The 16,256-nt window shown below is 36.3% G+C and overlaps 1 protein-coding gene across 1 annotated transcript in view; it reads left to right on the top strand.

Moving 5' to 3' along the window:
* The window catches only part of LOC136029871 (ER membrane protein complex subunit 1-like), an 85,035-nt gene that overhangs the window by 53,582 nt on the left and 15,197 nt on the right, over positions 1-16,256 (top strand). The window contains exons 9-12 of the mRNA XM_065708334.1: positions 1,296-1,472; positions 6,416-6,703; positions 11,274-11,481; positions 14,709-14,906. Of these exons, the coding sequence (XP_065564406.1) occupies positions 1,296-1,472; positions 6,416-6,703; positions 11,274-11,481; positions 14,709-14,906 (871 nt within the window). The remainder of the gene's footprint in view (positions 1-1,295; positions 1,473-6,415; positions 6,704-11,273; positions 11,482-14,708; positions 14,907-16,256) is intronic.

Raw genomic sequence — 16,256 nt, 5'->3', positions numbered from 1 at the left:
CCAATATAGGTGACTGACATAACCGGACCGGATCCGCTCTTTTTGGTGGAGTTGGGGGGGGGGTAATTCGGAAAAATTAAAAAAATAAGGTATTTGTAACTTACGAACGGGCGATCAGATCTTAATGAAATTTGATATCTAGAAGGATCTTGTGCTTTAGAATTCTCATTATAAATCCCGACCAGATCCGGTGACATTGATGGGAGTTGGAGGGGGAAACCGGAATTCTTGGAAAACGCGAAAATTGAAACATCTTACGAATGGGTGATCGAATCTTAATGAATTTTGATATTTACAAGGACCTCGTGACTCAGAGCTCTTATTTTAAATCTCTACCGACATTAAGCCTCTGATTTTTCTTTTAAAGCAATCTACTGATTCTCAGAATTTTGCTAGAGATCCTACCATATGAGTTCTTGGCTCTTGGCTCTTTCGACCTCGTCACAAGTGCCATATGAGCTCTTAGCTCTTGTTTCTTATTCTCATGTGCATAATAGGACAATAATTCGCAATGAAGTGAAAAAACACTTCCGGTTTTTGTTTACTTTAAGGACTATTTTTAGGTTGTAGGTCTTTTAGACCTATAAGCGTATAATAGACTGATGACATCACGTATTTTCGCGATCTCCTTTCGCTTTCTTCATAACACCAATGTGATGCTATGGGAGGGGGACGGGCATTTGGTTGCAAAAGAGAATGGGGGGCTGGCTGGCCTCCGATCACTTTGTACTCCTAAAAAGAGCACTAAAACTTTCAGTTTCTAAGTTTCGGTGGTCCGTTTACAATCTACTTTTTTAGTTTTTTTCTTATTTTAATAGAAATATTAGAAGCTTTATTCACGAACTACCGATTTTAGATTGTGGGTCTTTTAGACCCCTGGACCTATAAATTTACAATAGACTACAGACAACATGCGTTTCCGCGGTCTCCTTGCAGGAAGAGAAACTGCACACACAAAGGTTTTTTTTAAGATGTTCGAAGCAGGCAAAACCGGTTGTTTAGATCAGCTTTTTTACACCGAATGATTGATTACCATTATTTCCGCCATTTTTATCAGACGCGTGATGTCTGTTTTCCTGCTTGCCCATTGAAGTGCTTTATCATAGATTGGTTGGTATCTATACTGATAATAAATCCATTGGTAGATCCCATTCCAAACCACCTGTCAAGTCACTTTTTTGGCCGGATCAGTTAAGGGTTGTCATTCATTTCGTCTTTTTGGTGGATTTTTGGGTAATACTTAATAGCTTCACAGTACAATTATTGCTATAATGCTGTGCCTTTTCTCTTTGTAGCTATTTGGTATGGATTCCTTGAGTGGAAAGATTGTATGGAGTCGCTATTTGACGGACTTTGAGCCAGTGATAAAGCGAATTGGCGATAAGACGCATAATGAATATCCAATGTTCGTTCTCCGTGGTTCCGCCCATCATCCTCTTTCAGCTCGCGTTGCCATCGTTGGTAGGGATAAGGTAACAGTATCCTCCTTATTCTTTTTTTCGTTTTTATGAACTTGGTTATTGGCTGCTGTCCAGAAAAGATAAGAAGTGGGTAATAGTTGAGCTGGGTGTGTACTAGAAATTTTTGAGCGTCCTTATTTCATGTTTTTCCTTCTTTTTTCTTTGGACGCGTTGCTTTTTTATTAGAAGTGTTTATTTTCTTCTTTCCTCTTTACTATATGGTAAAGGTTTTTATGGCACTTGGCATTAACCAAGTGACATATAGCAATCGCAAATTCTGTCGGTCTGTCGGTCTGTCTGTCTGTCTGTCGGTTCCGGTTTTGCTACTTTAGGCACTTCCAGGTAAGCTAGGACGATGAAATTTCGCAAGCGTATCAGGGACCGGACCATATTAAATTAGAAATAGTCGTTTTCCCGATTTGACCATCTGGGGCGAGTGGGGGGCCGGTTAATTCGGAAAAAATAGAAAAAATGAAGTATTTTTAACTTAAGAGCGGATGATGGGACTTAAGAGCGGTATGAGCGGATGATGGGATCTTAATGAAATTTGATGTTTGGAATTATATTGTGTCTCAGAGCTCTTATTTTAAATCCCGACCAGATCTGATGACATTGGGGGGAGTTGGAGGGGGGAACCTAAAATCTTGGAAAACACTTAGAGTGGAGGGATCGGAATGAAACTTGATGGGAAAAATAAGCACAAGTCCCAGATACATGATTGATACCGCTCTCTTTGGGGTAGTTGGGGGGGGGGGGGTGGTAATTCTGAAAAATTAGAAAAAATGAGGTATTTTTAACTTACGAACGGGTGATCGGATCTCAATGAAATTTGGTGTTTAGAAGGATATCGTGTCTTAGAGCTCTTATTTTAAATCCCGACCGGATCTGGTGACATTGGGGGGGGGGGAGTTGGGAGGGGGAAACCTAAAACTTGGAAAACACTTAGAGTGGAGGGATCGGGATGAAACTTGGTGGAAAAATAAACACAAGTCCTAGATAGATGATTGACATAAACGGAACGAATCCGCTCTCTTTGGGGTAGTTGGGGGGGGGGGGGTATTTCTGAAAAATAAGAAAAAATGAGGTATTTTTAACTTACGAATGGATGATCGGATCTCAATGAAATTTGATATTTAGAAGGATATCGTGGCTCAGAGCTCTTATTTTAAACCCGACCGGATATGGTGACATTGGGGGGGGGGAGTTGGGAGGGGGAAACCTAAAACTTGGAAAACACTTAGAGTGGAGGGATCGGGATGAAACTTGGTGGAAAAAATAATCACGAGTCCTAGATACATGATTGACATAACCGGAACGGATCCGCTCTCTTTGGGGTAGTTGGGGGAGGGGTTAATTCTGAAAAATTAGAAAAAATTAGGTATTTTTAACTTACGAACGGGTGATCGGATCTCAATGAAATTTGATATTTAGAAGGATATCGTGTCTCAAAGCTTTTATTTTAAATCCTGACCGGATCTGGTGACATTGGGGGAAAATTGGGGTGGGGAACCTAAAATCATGGAAAACGCTTAGATTAGAGGGATCGGGATGAAACTTGGTGGGAAAAATAAGCAGAAGTCTGACATACGTGATTTACATAATTGGAACGGATCCACTCTATTGGGAGGGGGGGTTAATTCTGAAAAATAAGAAAAAATGACGTATTTTTAACTTACGAAGGAGTGATCGGATCTTCATGAAACTTCATATTTAGAAGGACCTCGTAACTCAGATCTCTTATTTTAAATCTCAACCGGATCAAGCGTAATTGGGGGGGGGGGGTGGTTGGGGGGACCGGAAACTATAGAAAATACTTAAAGCGGTGAGATCAGGATGAAACTGGATGGGAAGAATAGAAACCTGTCTAAGATACGTGACTGATATAACCGGACCGGATCTGCTCTTTTTGGTGGAATTGGGGGGGAGGGGTAATTTTGAAGATTGAGGTATTTGTAACTTACGAAAGGGTGACCAGATCTTAATGAAATTTGGTATTTAGAAGGATCTTGTGCTTTAAAGTTCTAATTTTAAATTCCGACCAGATCCTGTGACTTTGGGGGGAGTTGGAGGGGGAAACCGGAATTCTTGGAAAACGTGAAAATTGGGGTATTTTTATCTTACGAATACATGATAGGATCTTAATGAAATTTGATTTTTAGAAGGAATTCATGTCTCAGAGCTCTTATTTCAAATCCCGACCAGATTTTTTGACATTGGGGGGAGTTGGAGGGGGAAATCTTGGAAAAACACTTGGAGTGGAGGAATCGGGATGAAGCTTGGTGGATAGAATAAACAAATGTCCTTGATACGTGATTGACAGAATCGTACTGGATTCGCTCTCTTTGGGGAAGTTGGGGGGAGGGGTTCAGTGATTTGGCGAGTTTGGTGCTTCTGGACGTGCTAGGACGATGAAAATTGGTAAGCGTGTCAGGGAGCTGCACAATTTGACTTGATTAAGTCGTTTTCCCAGATTCGACCATCTGGGGGGCTAAAGGGAGTGGAAAAATTAGAAAAAATCAGGTATTTATAACTTACGAGTGGGTGATCGGATCTTAATGAATTTTGATATTTAGAAGGACATCGCGACTCAGAGCTCTTATTTTAAATCCTGACCGGCATTAAGCCTCTTATTTTCCTTTTTAATTCAATCTATTGATTCATAGAATTTTGTTAGAGCTCATACCATATGATCTCTTGGCTCTTAGCTCTTCTCGCCTCGTCACAAGTGCCATATGAGCTCTTAGCTCTTGTTACTTTATGGTGGAATATATATATACATATATATATATATATATATATATATATATATATATATATATATATATATATATATATATATATATATATATATATATATATATATATATATATATATATATATATACTTCTAAATTAGTCTATCAAAAACAATAATGTTCATAGGAAAATGATTGAGAAGGTAAATAAAAATGTTGCAGGCCACGAAAGAGTTATCTTAGAACCCCTTTAGTTCCTTCTTTTTCTTCTTTTAATTGATAAAGTCAAAAATCTTTGAATTAACTTTTCAATAAAATATTTTTCATTAACATCCTCTAAGTCACATTGGTTTTTGCTTGATAATTCGACAATTGGATTCTCATGTTAGTAGTAAAAAATAAAGTCTTATTTCTGAGCAACAGTTTCTATTCTGGATGTTGTCCAACTGTCAGAAAAATAAAACAAGGAAGTGAAAAAAATCTGGGATCGGCTAAAGAGGGGAAAGGGGTGCAATTTCCTCCCTTAATTCCTGGAAAGAATTTAAAAAGTTTACTCAGAGACCTAGACTCCTGTGAATATGTCACCCTTTGTCCTCGTAACAACATAGAACCATGAAATTTTTATTTTCATGAAGGTTTCATGACCTATTAACACATTAAATGCCCTTTAATTTATTACCAATTTGCTTATTTATTGGAAAACTGCTTTCCCCTCCCCTTCCCTTTTTGGAATTTCTCCTTGAAAAAGTTCGTAGATGTATCCTTGCAACATAAATACATGTTTGGGTATTGAGTAATTGCCCGAATCTATTGTTGAAAATATTTATAGCTTTTTTGCTATGAATATTTGTATTGGACAAATATTGTATGAAACAACATCCAGAATAGACATACCTTCTTAAGCTTTTTGGTACTATATGTTTTTGCGGATTTTTTTTTTTTATTCCGGTGTCTTTTTCACTAGCTAAATGAATAATACCCTGCTTCACTTTGATATTTAATTTTTTTTTTTATATTGACAGGAAGGATGGGTAATTTGCTTGCAAACGCATTCAAATCCTCAATTTTTCCGCTTTTACTTTACATTGCCATAATAGTTCAACATTCACTTTGGGGTCTGTCAGTTTTTTTGAAACTTGAAACGTGGTAGTTACAGAACATATTAATATTTGTTGTAGCAATTTCTTTTATTTGCTCTTTGATATAAGTGAACAAGATGAAGATGCGCAATACGGTTTTATTGACCTAAAACTTGTTTTAAAGTCCTAGGACAGGGATAATAAATCTGATTTTTTGAGTTGGTTCAATGAAAACGAAAACAGCCAAATATATCTGAAAAAATTAGGAGCTATGGCTAATTCAATTTTTAATGAGAAATACTTTCATAAGCAGATATGCATTTTTTGGTAGTAGCGTGCACAAATTAAAAAAAATCAGTGACAAAATCGCTGATTTTTATTAAAAAAAAGCAAAATCTTAAAAAATCAGCGAAAAAATCAGCAAAAACAGCTTAAGAAGATATGTCTTTCTTTTGAAGGTTAGGGTTGTCTTTAGGAATACACAGACGGTTGTTTTTTGAATTTCTACAGACGAAAAGTGCTGTCGAATTTAATTAATTAGATTCTTCGCAATTTTTTCAATTAAAAAACTACGCTATTTTTATTCTTTAATATTCTATTTAAATTAATTTCTCGAGTTCGATTCCTGTGCCATAATTAGTCATTTTTGTGCAAAGTACTAATTTTATTTCAGAATTTAAACTTAAGAATTTAAGAATTAGGAGCAATGGCTAATTCAATTTTTAATGAGAAATACTTCCATAAGCAGATATGCAGTATTTGGTAGTAGTGTACACAAATTAAAAAAATCAGTGAAAAAATCGCTTATTTTCATATAAAAAAGTAAAATCTTACAAAATCAGCAAAAACATCTAGTACCAAACAGCTTAAGAAGGTATGTCTTTCTTTTGAAGGTGTAGTTGCTGTCTTTAAGAATTCGCAGATTGTTGCTTTTTGAATTTCTACAAACGAAACTGTCGAATAACGTGGCAACACTGACGAAAATTTGATAGCACCCTAAAAACTTAATAATTCTGAAAAAGTTGAAAGGAAAACCCTGCAAAATCACCCTTTTACCGAAGGTGGGTGTAGGAGGCAAGAATTATCTTTGGTTTCCTGTCCTTGGTACATTAACTCTCTAGCTCTTGATTTTTTTTTTCAGAATACTGGGAAAGCCGCTGTTTTCAGCTTTAACCCAATTACGGGTGTACCCTACACGGAAGAAGCAATTCAATTAGCAAGTAAAGTAAAAATGATTCAGCAATTGCATAATGCAGTGGAAAACACGCAATTTATTAAACCTCTTTTATTGGTCGATGAAAATAACGAATTTTACATATACCCTCAACTTGAAGAGCCTGTAAAGTTGACAAAGCCTTTGTATTTGACAGTAGGACAGAGCGAGGACTGTAGCGTAGTTGGTTACAAAGTTTTTCATACCCCTAATGAGGTAAGAATTATATTAAGCTCAATAGATGCACGTTATTTTGGTACATGGAAATGTCAAATATGTTTAGTACGATGTTTGGTGTATTGGACGTTGCGTTTTGTAATGTAGGACCAAAACACAGGAACCACAAAATTTGCATTTCTGAAAAAAAATGTGAAACTTTTCATGAATTTGTTTTAAGCTTCTCACCCTCCCTTCTGGAAAGTCTCTACGGGGTTGCTATAACATGTTAAAGAAATATATAGCGGCTGCTATTGGTGGGTATAGCCAAGAAGCATTTATCTTGAAACAAAATTAATATCCATAGCACTTGGTACACGTGATGATGATTTTTGTTTCTCAAAGAAACCCAACTTTTTTTGAAATTCTCCGAAAATTTTTACAACCTGTTTTTAAAGTTTTTTTTTTTTTTGATGCAGCAGGATCTATAAAAAATTAAGGTCCTACCCCTAATAAGGTAAGAACAATACAATGTTCAAAAGTTAACGATATTAGGGTGCATGAGAATATCAAATATGTTTAGTAGGGTGTTTGATGAATTGAAAGTTACATTTCTTAATATGGGCACAAAGCGGAGGGGATCTAAAAAGATGATGACAAACTATGAAGTACAATTTTTTTTTACATTTGGGATTAGATTGTGAAGCTTTTTGGGATTCTTCTAAAGTTTCTGGCTTTCTCTTCTGCGAAGCTTCTATGGGGCCGTTTTAACATGTTAGAAAATATATTTTGGCTGCTATTGGTGGGTATGGCCAGGTGTGGAAAACTTCCAAAGCTGCCAGTAGCAGAATTCGACAGAATTCCGAAAGCTTCCGAATCTGCCAGCAAATTTCAAAGTATGTCAACAAATTTCACTAGACCATGAACACTGCCAAGCAGCATTGCTACTATGCTACCCCACTTTTTCCACGGCGGGGTATGGCCAAGACCCTGTGATTGTAATCATTGTCTGTGCTGCAGAGAAAATTATTCATAATTGATAATTTCATAATTGATAATTATTATTGATAATAATTATTGATAATTATTTATATAATTGATAATTCATAACTGATAATTATTCATAATGAATGATATAATATTGATACAAGCGAATCTCGAGACTAGCGAGTAAGAATATACTCTTTAAGAGAACTCACAACTCCAAGACTAATGCTCAATAAAGGTTTGTTAGGATTTTGACTGAAAAATCCTCGCATTCACTTGTCGTCAGATTTGCATAATTTTGCCAACGCTTTGGCAAAATTGCCAACTCACTGTCTATGCTGCAGTGGAAATTATTTATAATTGTGAATAATTTCTCGTGTTAGTTTGCAAGCGGTTGACAAGCGCTACCAGGAGTTTTGTTTTCAGCGATTTTAAACAATAATATTTTCCTTCTCATAGTTGAAAAATATATTTCAGTGTATTTAAACATATGAATACGGTGTACTGTATTTAGACATCACATAATCATATTGTTTCGTTCACCATGCCTTTGATCGTGTAGCAGATAAAAAATCACGCAGAATTTCTATTCATATTAACAACAATACCCCTTAATACAATAAAATATTAACAATAGTATTACTGAAGTAGAGTCAGGAAGTATTGGTTTTGAAACGAAGTAAATATCCACCGTACTTGGTATGTACGATGATGATTTTTACTTCTCAAAGAAGAAACCTTTCAAAGCCCTCCAAAAATTATCCCAACCTGTAGAAAAAGCTTTTTTTCTTGTTTTACTTGGACAAAATCCATGGAATCGATGCTATACGCATACCGATGCCATACCCTAAAGTAAGAATCTTGTAAAGATGAAGAGATGAACGAAGATTAGTTTGGTTTAGACTAGTCTAGATTAGTCTCTGGTTAGTACAATGTTTGGTGTATTGAAAATTACACTTCCTAATATGGGTACATGGGGGAGGGGGTGCAAAAAAAAATGAAGCGCAATACTTTTTCCGTTTCCGAAAATGTTATGGAACGTTTTGGATTTAATTTCAAGCTTCTGGTCCTTCTTTTTGGAAAGTTTCTATAGGCCTTCCATAAAAAGTCGGAAAAATATATTGCAGCTGCTATTGCTAGATATAGTCAGGAAGCATTGATTAGAGATGTTTCTACTGGATCCTAGACAAAGCTAATATAAATTGGACTTGGCAAATATGGTGCTGATTTTAACTGGATATAAACTGATATAAACTGGATAGGTGCTAATATAAATTGGACTTGGCAAATATGGTGCTGATTCTAACTGGGTATAAACTGATATAAACTGGATAGGTGCTGATATAAACTGGACTTGGCAAATATGGTGCTGATTTTATATTCTCAGAGGAGCCCAACTGCTTTCAAAGTCTCCATAAAAATTACAACCTATTTACAAAGCTTTTTTTTAATTTTGGATGACAAAATGTATAAAATTAATGCCACACCTCTAATAAGGTCGGTATCATATAAACCTCAATATGGCTAAATGGGAATATCTACATATAGATTGCTGAGTGTATCAAAAATCACATTTCTAAATCTGGATATCTAGAGGGGGGGGGGGGTTGTAAAGGGGTGACCAAAACACAGAAAGTGCAACATATTACATTTAGATTAGCATTACGTTTCCTAATATGGGTACCTAGGGGGTTCTAAAGAGACGACCAGAACACACAATGGGCAAAATTTTGAATTTTTGAAAACATTGTTTAAACCGTTTTCGGAATATTTGAAGCTTTTGGTCCGTCCTTTCTTAAAAATTTCGGATGGACTCGCCCTACCGTATTTGAAAAATATCTTCGGGCTGGCACTGGTAGGTATATCATGTAAGTATTGGTTATGAATTATTTACTGTGTGTCTTTCGCAGAATAAATATCTGTCGTACTAGGTGTATTGTTAATTTTTTTTTCAAAAGAGTCCAACTCCTTTCAAACTTATTCTGTACTAGTTAAAGATCTCTGGGGTAAAAATTAAAAAAAAAGAAACAGATAATGTGTAATATATTACATTTGCAAAAACCATGATTTTTTTTATATTGTTTAAACTGGAGGTCGTAAACCTCTAGTTGATGACGATTTTAGTGGTGTAATTTTATTTTATTTTTGTATCATTTTTAAAAGGTTTCAGAAGTTTCAAGAAAGAAGAGAAGAAAGGAGGAAAAGTGTTTTCGTAAAGGGCAAGGGTATATTGACTAGGTAAAAAAAGGTAAGGTAAAGGATACGGCATTAGACTTTACAGTCCGTACCGGCGGTGCTGATCTCCGTTTCTTGGCCCTTCAGCCAGGAAGTGCAATGGGGGGTTGGGGGCCGGCCATCTTGTGCTTTCGCACACCCTTCTGTTTACCTTCCCCAGATTTCTCCAGGTACCCATTTAGAGCTGGGTCGACTCTGGCTAAGCTTACAGAGTCACGCCACTGACCCCCGTCCCAAACCAAAGAATTGGGTACACTGGGATTCGAACCCGCGTCCTCTCAGACACTATATTGACTAGAGTGTCACTCGAAGTCATTAGAATTCTTTGTCTTAAGTTTTGTGGACAGGCATATGACATGTGGTGTCAATTCGCGAAAATTATGAGTTGGATTGGGGCCAGAATGTATTTTTTTTTTTTTCAAAATCTGGGAAGGGAGACGGATTGGTCCGTATATCACGAAAAAAGCTGTAAAAAAATTAATTTGATCCCACTAAATACATCTCTACAGCAAATTAACTGAGGTCTCACGGATGAAGCCTGACGGTTTGTAAAAAAAACTTTGTATTTTGGTAATCCAGCTGAAACAAAACGAAAATTGAGGCGTCTTAGAATGGGGTGCAAAGAGGTTTAGAAAAAGATATAATAGAAATGGGAACTTGAGGGGAGCAAAGACTAAAGCCGTGTATAGAGTGAGCTAGAGGAGGAGTGTGCACAATGGCTTTAACCCTAGGTGCCGAGGTACTTAGCTTTTAATATTCAGAAAACAACTTTCAAGGTTTTGCATTAAAAATCGGTGGGGGAGCCAGGAGAATTTGGAGCGATTAGGCTTCCCCGGAAATGCTAAAAATGAATGTACTTTTGACTGCATAGTAAATGGAAAATGAGCTTTTCTATGGCGGGACTCACTATCCTCTCCCCTCCTCTGAAACAAACTGAATGCATATGAAAATAGAATTGTGACTCCCTCCTGAAAAGAGTAGCTTCTTACTTTCGGATTCAAAATCATGCGCCTAATCGCAGTTAAAACTTAAATGTCATTAATCGTGTTAAGTATTATTTTTCACTTAATTTTGTACATATTTATTTATTAATGTAGTTTTTTATACCTGTTGGAATAGAGGAAAAAAACGTATTTAAAGCTATGTCAAGCTTAACATTAACCCCAGTGAACTTATTTTACTACTCGGGCATAGCTGTGAATTGGTTTAGGAGCAAGCTCATGTGGATTGACCTGTTATTTCAATAAATTCCCGAAAATGACTGCCTTCAAATTGCCAATGCACCTTCGAATAGCTTTGATGCACAAGAGTTTACACTGTCTTGGGTTTGTTGAGGGGAAAATACTCAAGGTTTTTTCGATTCTGGCTAGGTCAGCGTTTGTTAAGTAATGTTCACTTCCTTTTCCAGGGTATTTCCGCAACTGTGGCATGGAGCTTGAACCTCTGTGACTCTGACATGCCCTCCAGTGAACACCTTTCAGCACTAGTCCAGAAAAGACCCGAAGAGAATGTTCATTCCCCAGGACGTCCTCTAGCAGATAGAAACGTTTTATATAAGTACCTGAATCCTAATCTTTTTGCAGTTGTTGTTGAAGGCAAACATCCTGTTCATAAAAGTGAGTTATTTTTTCTATTCATGAGTTATTCTTTCTCTCAATTCTTCTTTTTAAAATTCTGTTTCAATTCTGCTTTTTACAGGAATGTTTCTGGAATATTGTTTAGTTCTATTTTTTTTTTCTATTTTTCGTAAACCTAATATTTCCCATTGTCTGTAAAACTTTATTATCTTTGTCGTGGGTTAAGGAAAAACCACTCGTTGATTGTGAAACACCTTAAATAGTAAATTAATAAAATTAGTACTTTGCATGAATGACTAGTTAGGGCACAGGAATCGAACTCAAGAAATTAATTTAAATAGAAGATTAAAGAATAAAAATAGAGTAGCTTTTAAATTGAAACCATTTTTTTGTGAAAATATTGCAAAAAATGAAGAAATAAATTCCATACCTACCCATCATTTAAGAAAACCCCAAGCCGAGGGATTGACACGGTGCAGCCAGATATCAAGACTGACAAAACCTAACCTCAGCCTAGATGTATCTACAACTACACGAAAAGAAGCTTTTAAATTTTAATTATGGTTAAATACCCCAGCTCCTGAGTTGTCTGAAAAAGGGTGAGGTGTCTTCTGACTGATGCTAAAAAAATCTTTCATTATCTTTAAGTAAATATTAAAGCAGTTATCTTTGATTAAATATTGAAATACTAAAAAATTAAATATTAAAATTTAATTTTTTAAATATTATTGCGCTCTTAGACCGACATTTTAAATTGTACTTCAATTCCGGGCTGTGTTTTGAGTGGTATCTTTGGTGACCGGTTTGACCCCCCCCCCCCCCTGAAATTTGTTTATGACTCGTATAAACTAGTTAGGAGGGTAAACTGAATCTTTATTCTTGTTCTACGCATATTTCAAATTATAATGAGAATGTTCATGTAATTATAGAAAGCTTGCTTGTAATCATTAAAACTGAACTGACTTTACTCACCATTTTAACTATTTTTGAGTTGTAGTCAGAAGCACGAACTTAAAGCGTTAATAAAAATGGTTTTTTGATTCTATGGCATTTGACACCGTCGCTGGCTTTGTTATATAGAAAAAGAAAGGTATTTTTTGTTGTTGTTGAAATTAAAGGAATTTTAGCTAAAGACAGTTTATTGTTTTTGAATCATTAATATACAACTTAGATTTTTTTTCTTCCTGGATATGTTGGAGATGAGCCCGATATATTCGCTTGCATCTTTTTTAGACATAGCACAAAGTTGTTCATGTCTTTTTTTCACAAGAAGTGAGTAATAGCTCGTGTTAGTCTATCGCCTCCTTTAGTCTAGGGGGCTAGTTCACTCTAGTTTTTAAGTCCGCCCCCTCAATATTAACCATACCTTAAACATCCCTTTCAGCCGACCCCAGAACAGGTTTAAGGTACCAGAGCTTGTTCAGTTGTTATTGTTTTTTGAACCGACATTCTATTGTAAATCATTGAAATCATAATAATTTTGTCGCAATAACCTCATAGTCTCAAAGTGGGCACCAAAGATCTCTGTTTGTATGCAGAAAATTATGAATACTGCTAGAAAAAAAAGGGACAAAACCAAAGTGTTGCTCTCGCAACGCAATGAATCTTATCACATTATCTACATCTACATTATCACATATCTACTTCTAAATTATGCTCTTCAAGCATATCATCTTACATGCTTGAAGAGCATGTGATATGAAAGCCTCCAAAAAATTGGAGGGCACCTAGGCCCCCTCCTACGCTCATTTTCCCCAAAGTCACCGGATCAAAATTCTGAGATAGCCATTTTATTCACCATAGTCCAAAAACCTAATAACTATGTCTTTGGGGACGACTTACTCCCCTGCAGTCCCCGTGGGAGGGGTTGCAAGTTACAAACTTTGACCTGTGTTTACATATAGCTCACATTCAAGCTGGCGCATAAATATCCTTTGATTTCATTGAATAGACTTACTTAGTGGATGCCAGTGGCTTCAGTTCACGAATGTCTAGGGGAGGGAGATGTATTTTCAAAATTTAGGGGAGGGGACAAAAAAGGGACTTTTCAGTGAAAATATCCCCAGAAAAGGAATTTTCAAAATTTAAGGAGGGGTGCAAGAAAAATCAGGTGGCCCATATGCCCCCCTCAATTGATCCCGCTGGTGGATGCAAGTTCGGAATGTATGTAGAAACATTACCAAGCCAAAAAATCTAGAATCAACATGAATGAATGCCTTTTTTTTAGTCTTAGCTGAAATTGCGTTAAGTTTTGACGCTAAGGCTGTTCTAATTTTAGTTTGAATTTGTCTTATCTTGAAGCTTTTAACCATTGGTTGTTTTTATGGGAGTTTTTTATTATTTTTTATTCTCTACTACTAAGGACGGCTATTGGTCATTTAGCTGACTCTTCTGTATTCTAAACTTTCAACTGTTTCGAAATTTCTGGAATTATTTTATTCTTGTATCAGAGAAATCAATGTGACGTTCATAATAACTTTTATGCAAGAATTAGAAACATCTGTTCAGCCCCATCTTAATTGGCGTATTAGCTTGTCTTAATTGGCGAATAACGCTAATAATGATCATTCATTTTCGGCCAATAATACAAATAAAATAAATAGCGCTCATAACGCTAAAATTCATCTTAGTATTGAAGCAATGCTTCGTTACAGGTTCGGAAGCTATAGTCTCACCTAGTCTGTCATACCTCATAATAAGCTGTGGCATCAATTTAAGAAAATGCAGGGGTGATGCGGTGGGTAAAATGTATTTTTCAAAATCTAGGAGGAGGCAAATTTGTCGTTTTTCTTAATTTTTTCAGTGAAAATACCAAAAAAAAAGCATTTTTAATAAAAATATCAACCCAAAAACTGTTTTTTTTTTTATTCAGGGAGCATATGCCTCCCCCATAATTGACGCTACTGAAAATTTTTATTCAAACCTCCTAAGGTGTAGAATCCGCATACCCATATCAGACCAATAAGGAAGGAGCTATACGCAATGCTAACATGCAATTGTTATGCAAACAATATTTTCTTTGATCAGATCTGAGTCTATAATGAATATGAGGTATAATGATCAGTCTAAAGCACGAAAGCTTATTCGACGTCGCTACATCTAGTATAAATCGTCATAATCGATCATAAAAAGAACTTGTGCCCAGAAGTCTAATAGGAATGTATTTTCAGAATGCATCAGTTTCAATTACAAATAAAATAAGTTAAAGCTTCTGAATTCTTCCACTTTTATTCTTACAACTAAAAGTTTTCCTCCTACCCTGCTAGGTCATGTGAAAGTATTTCTAGTCGACGGTGTAACTGGCAACATTGTTTACTCAACAGTCCATAAAAGGGCCACAGGTCCAGTTCATATTGTGCATTCCGAAAATTGGCTAGTCTACTCATTCTATAATGAAAAAATGAGGCGAACCGAAGTTACATCGGTAGAGCTTTATGAAGGCAAAGAGAGATCCAGTGAACTTTGTAAGTACCTTTGCTTCATTTTAATGGTAAATCAAAACAAGCAAGTACGTGTGTGTGGGGGGGGGGGGGGTCAGGTCGTCGCCCCTTCCCAAACTATTGCGGTTTTTACTGTTTTCTCCTTAATTTCTCATACCTGCTATAACAATCGCCTGTATATTTTGTCTTTTTTTTAATTTTTTCACCTTCCAACATCCCCCTGCCCCGATTATCCACCGGTCTCCTTCTAGTAACCCTCTGTACTCGCTTAAGTGTAAGTATTTATCCATAAACAATTATTAAAAATTAAGATTCAGTCAGTTAATGACATAAAATAAGAATAAATCAACAATAAGAGAAACTTAAAAAAAGCTTTTTCATATGCTAACCGATTGTTTGTGTAGCGCAGGTACCTATCTCCTGAATTTCTGCCATTGGCCAGGAGTGCGATGTATGGTTGGAGGCAAATCATCTGACACTTCCCATGTTTTCCCCCTAAGTTTCCCCAGACAACTATATGAAGCTGGATCGACTCTGGATGAGCTAGCAGGGTCGCACCGCAAACCCCTGTTCCAGACCAAATCATCAGTGACACCCGGACTCGAATCCATGTCCTTACAGACAGAGGATTGTAAGTCTTGCGCGCCAACCCCTCGACTTATACGGAATAGCGATAAGCAATGAAATGAAATTATTAATGTCTTTTCGCAAAGTAATGTCATTATTAATAGTACTCTTTTAACTTTGTCATAAACATCCCGTTTATATTCCTCTGACTGTAATTCATATAGATTATGGAATATTTTAATATTAGCTTGGCATTATGCATAACCTCTCCGGAAAGAAAGTCGTCCGCAGTTAGGTTGGGAGGATAAAGTTGTAAAGAAAATGGGATCTTCTTGGGAGGGTGTAAAGAGGGAGGCTTCGAAAAAATAGGGGAGGAGGAGCAGCGTGCTTAGCTGTGTTGGTCTCAGGCGGCTTGGTGCTGCGGCGAATCGCTAGTAGTAGTAGTATTATGCATAACCCCGATATTTACCCTACCCCTTGAATGTATCTACGCTTATATATTCATTTTTCTCCTCCTTTTTACATTTGGACTATGGGTGTAGATCGGCTTTTTTTCATTACAATTAAGTTTAGTAGCCTTGCCATCGGGATTCGTTCCTAAGTGTCTTCGTGTATATATAGTACCTAAGTTTTTGTTCCTTTTTGTTTATTTATTTACTCCATTTGTGGTCTTGTACCGTTTTTCGAATGGGCAATAAATTTATCTATCCATCTATCTATTTAGCTTTTCGGTTTGGGTTGGAAACTAGAATAATTTAAACTGAACTAGAATCTTCTAAATCGAATCTTTTTTTGTGATCCCGTTTT

This window comes from Artemia franciscana, chromosome 8 (assembly GCF_032884065.1).
Source record: "Artemia franciscana chromosome 8, ASM3288406v1, whole genome shotgun sequence".
Classification (NCBI taxonomy): domain Eukaryota; kingdom Metazoa; phylum Arthropoda; class Branchiopoda; order Anostraca; family Artemiidae; genus Artemia; species Artemia franciscana.
Note: the sequence above shows the minus strand (reverse complement) of the source record. Positions and strands in the feature narration are given on the sequence as shown.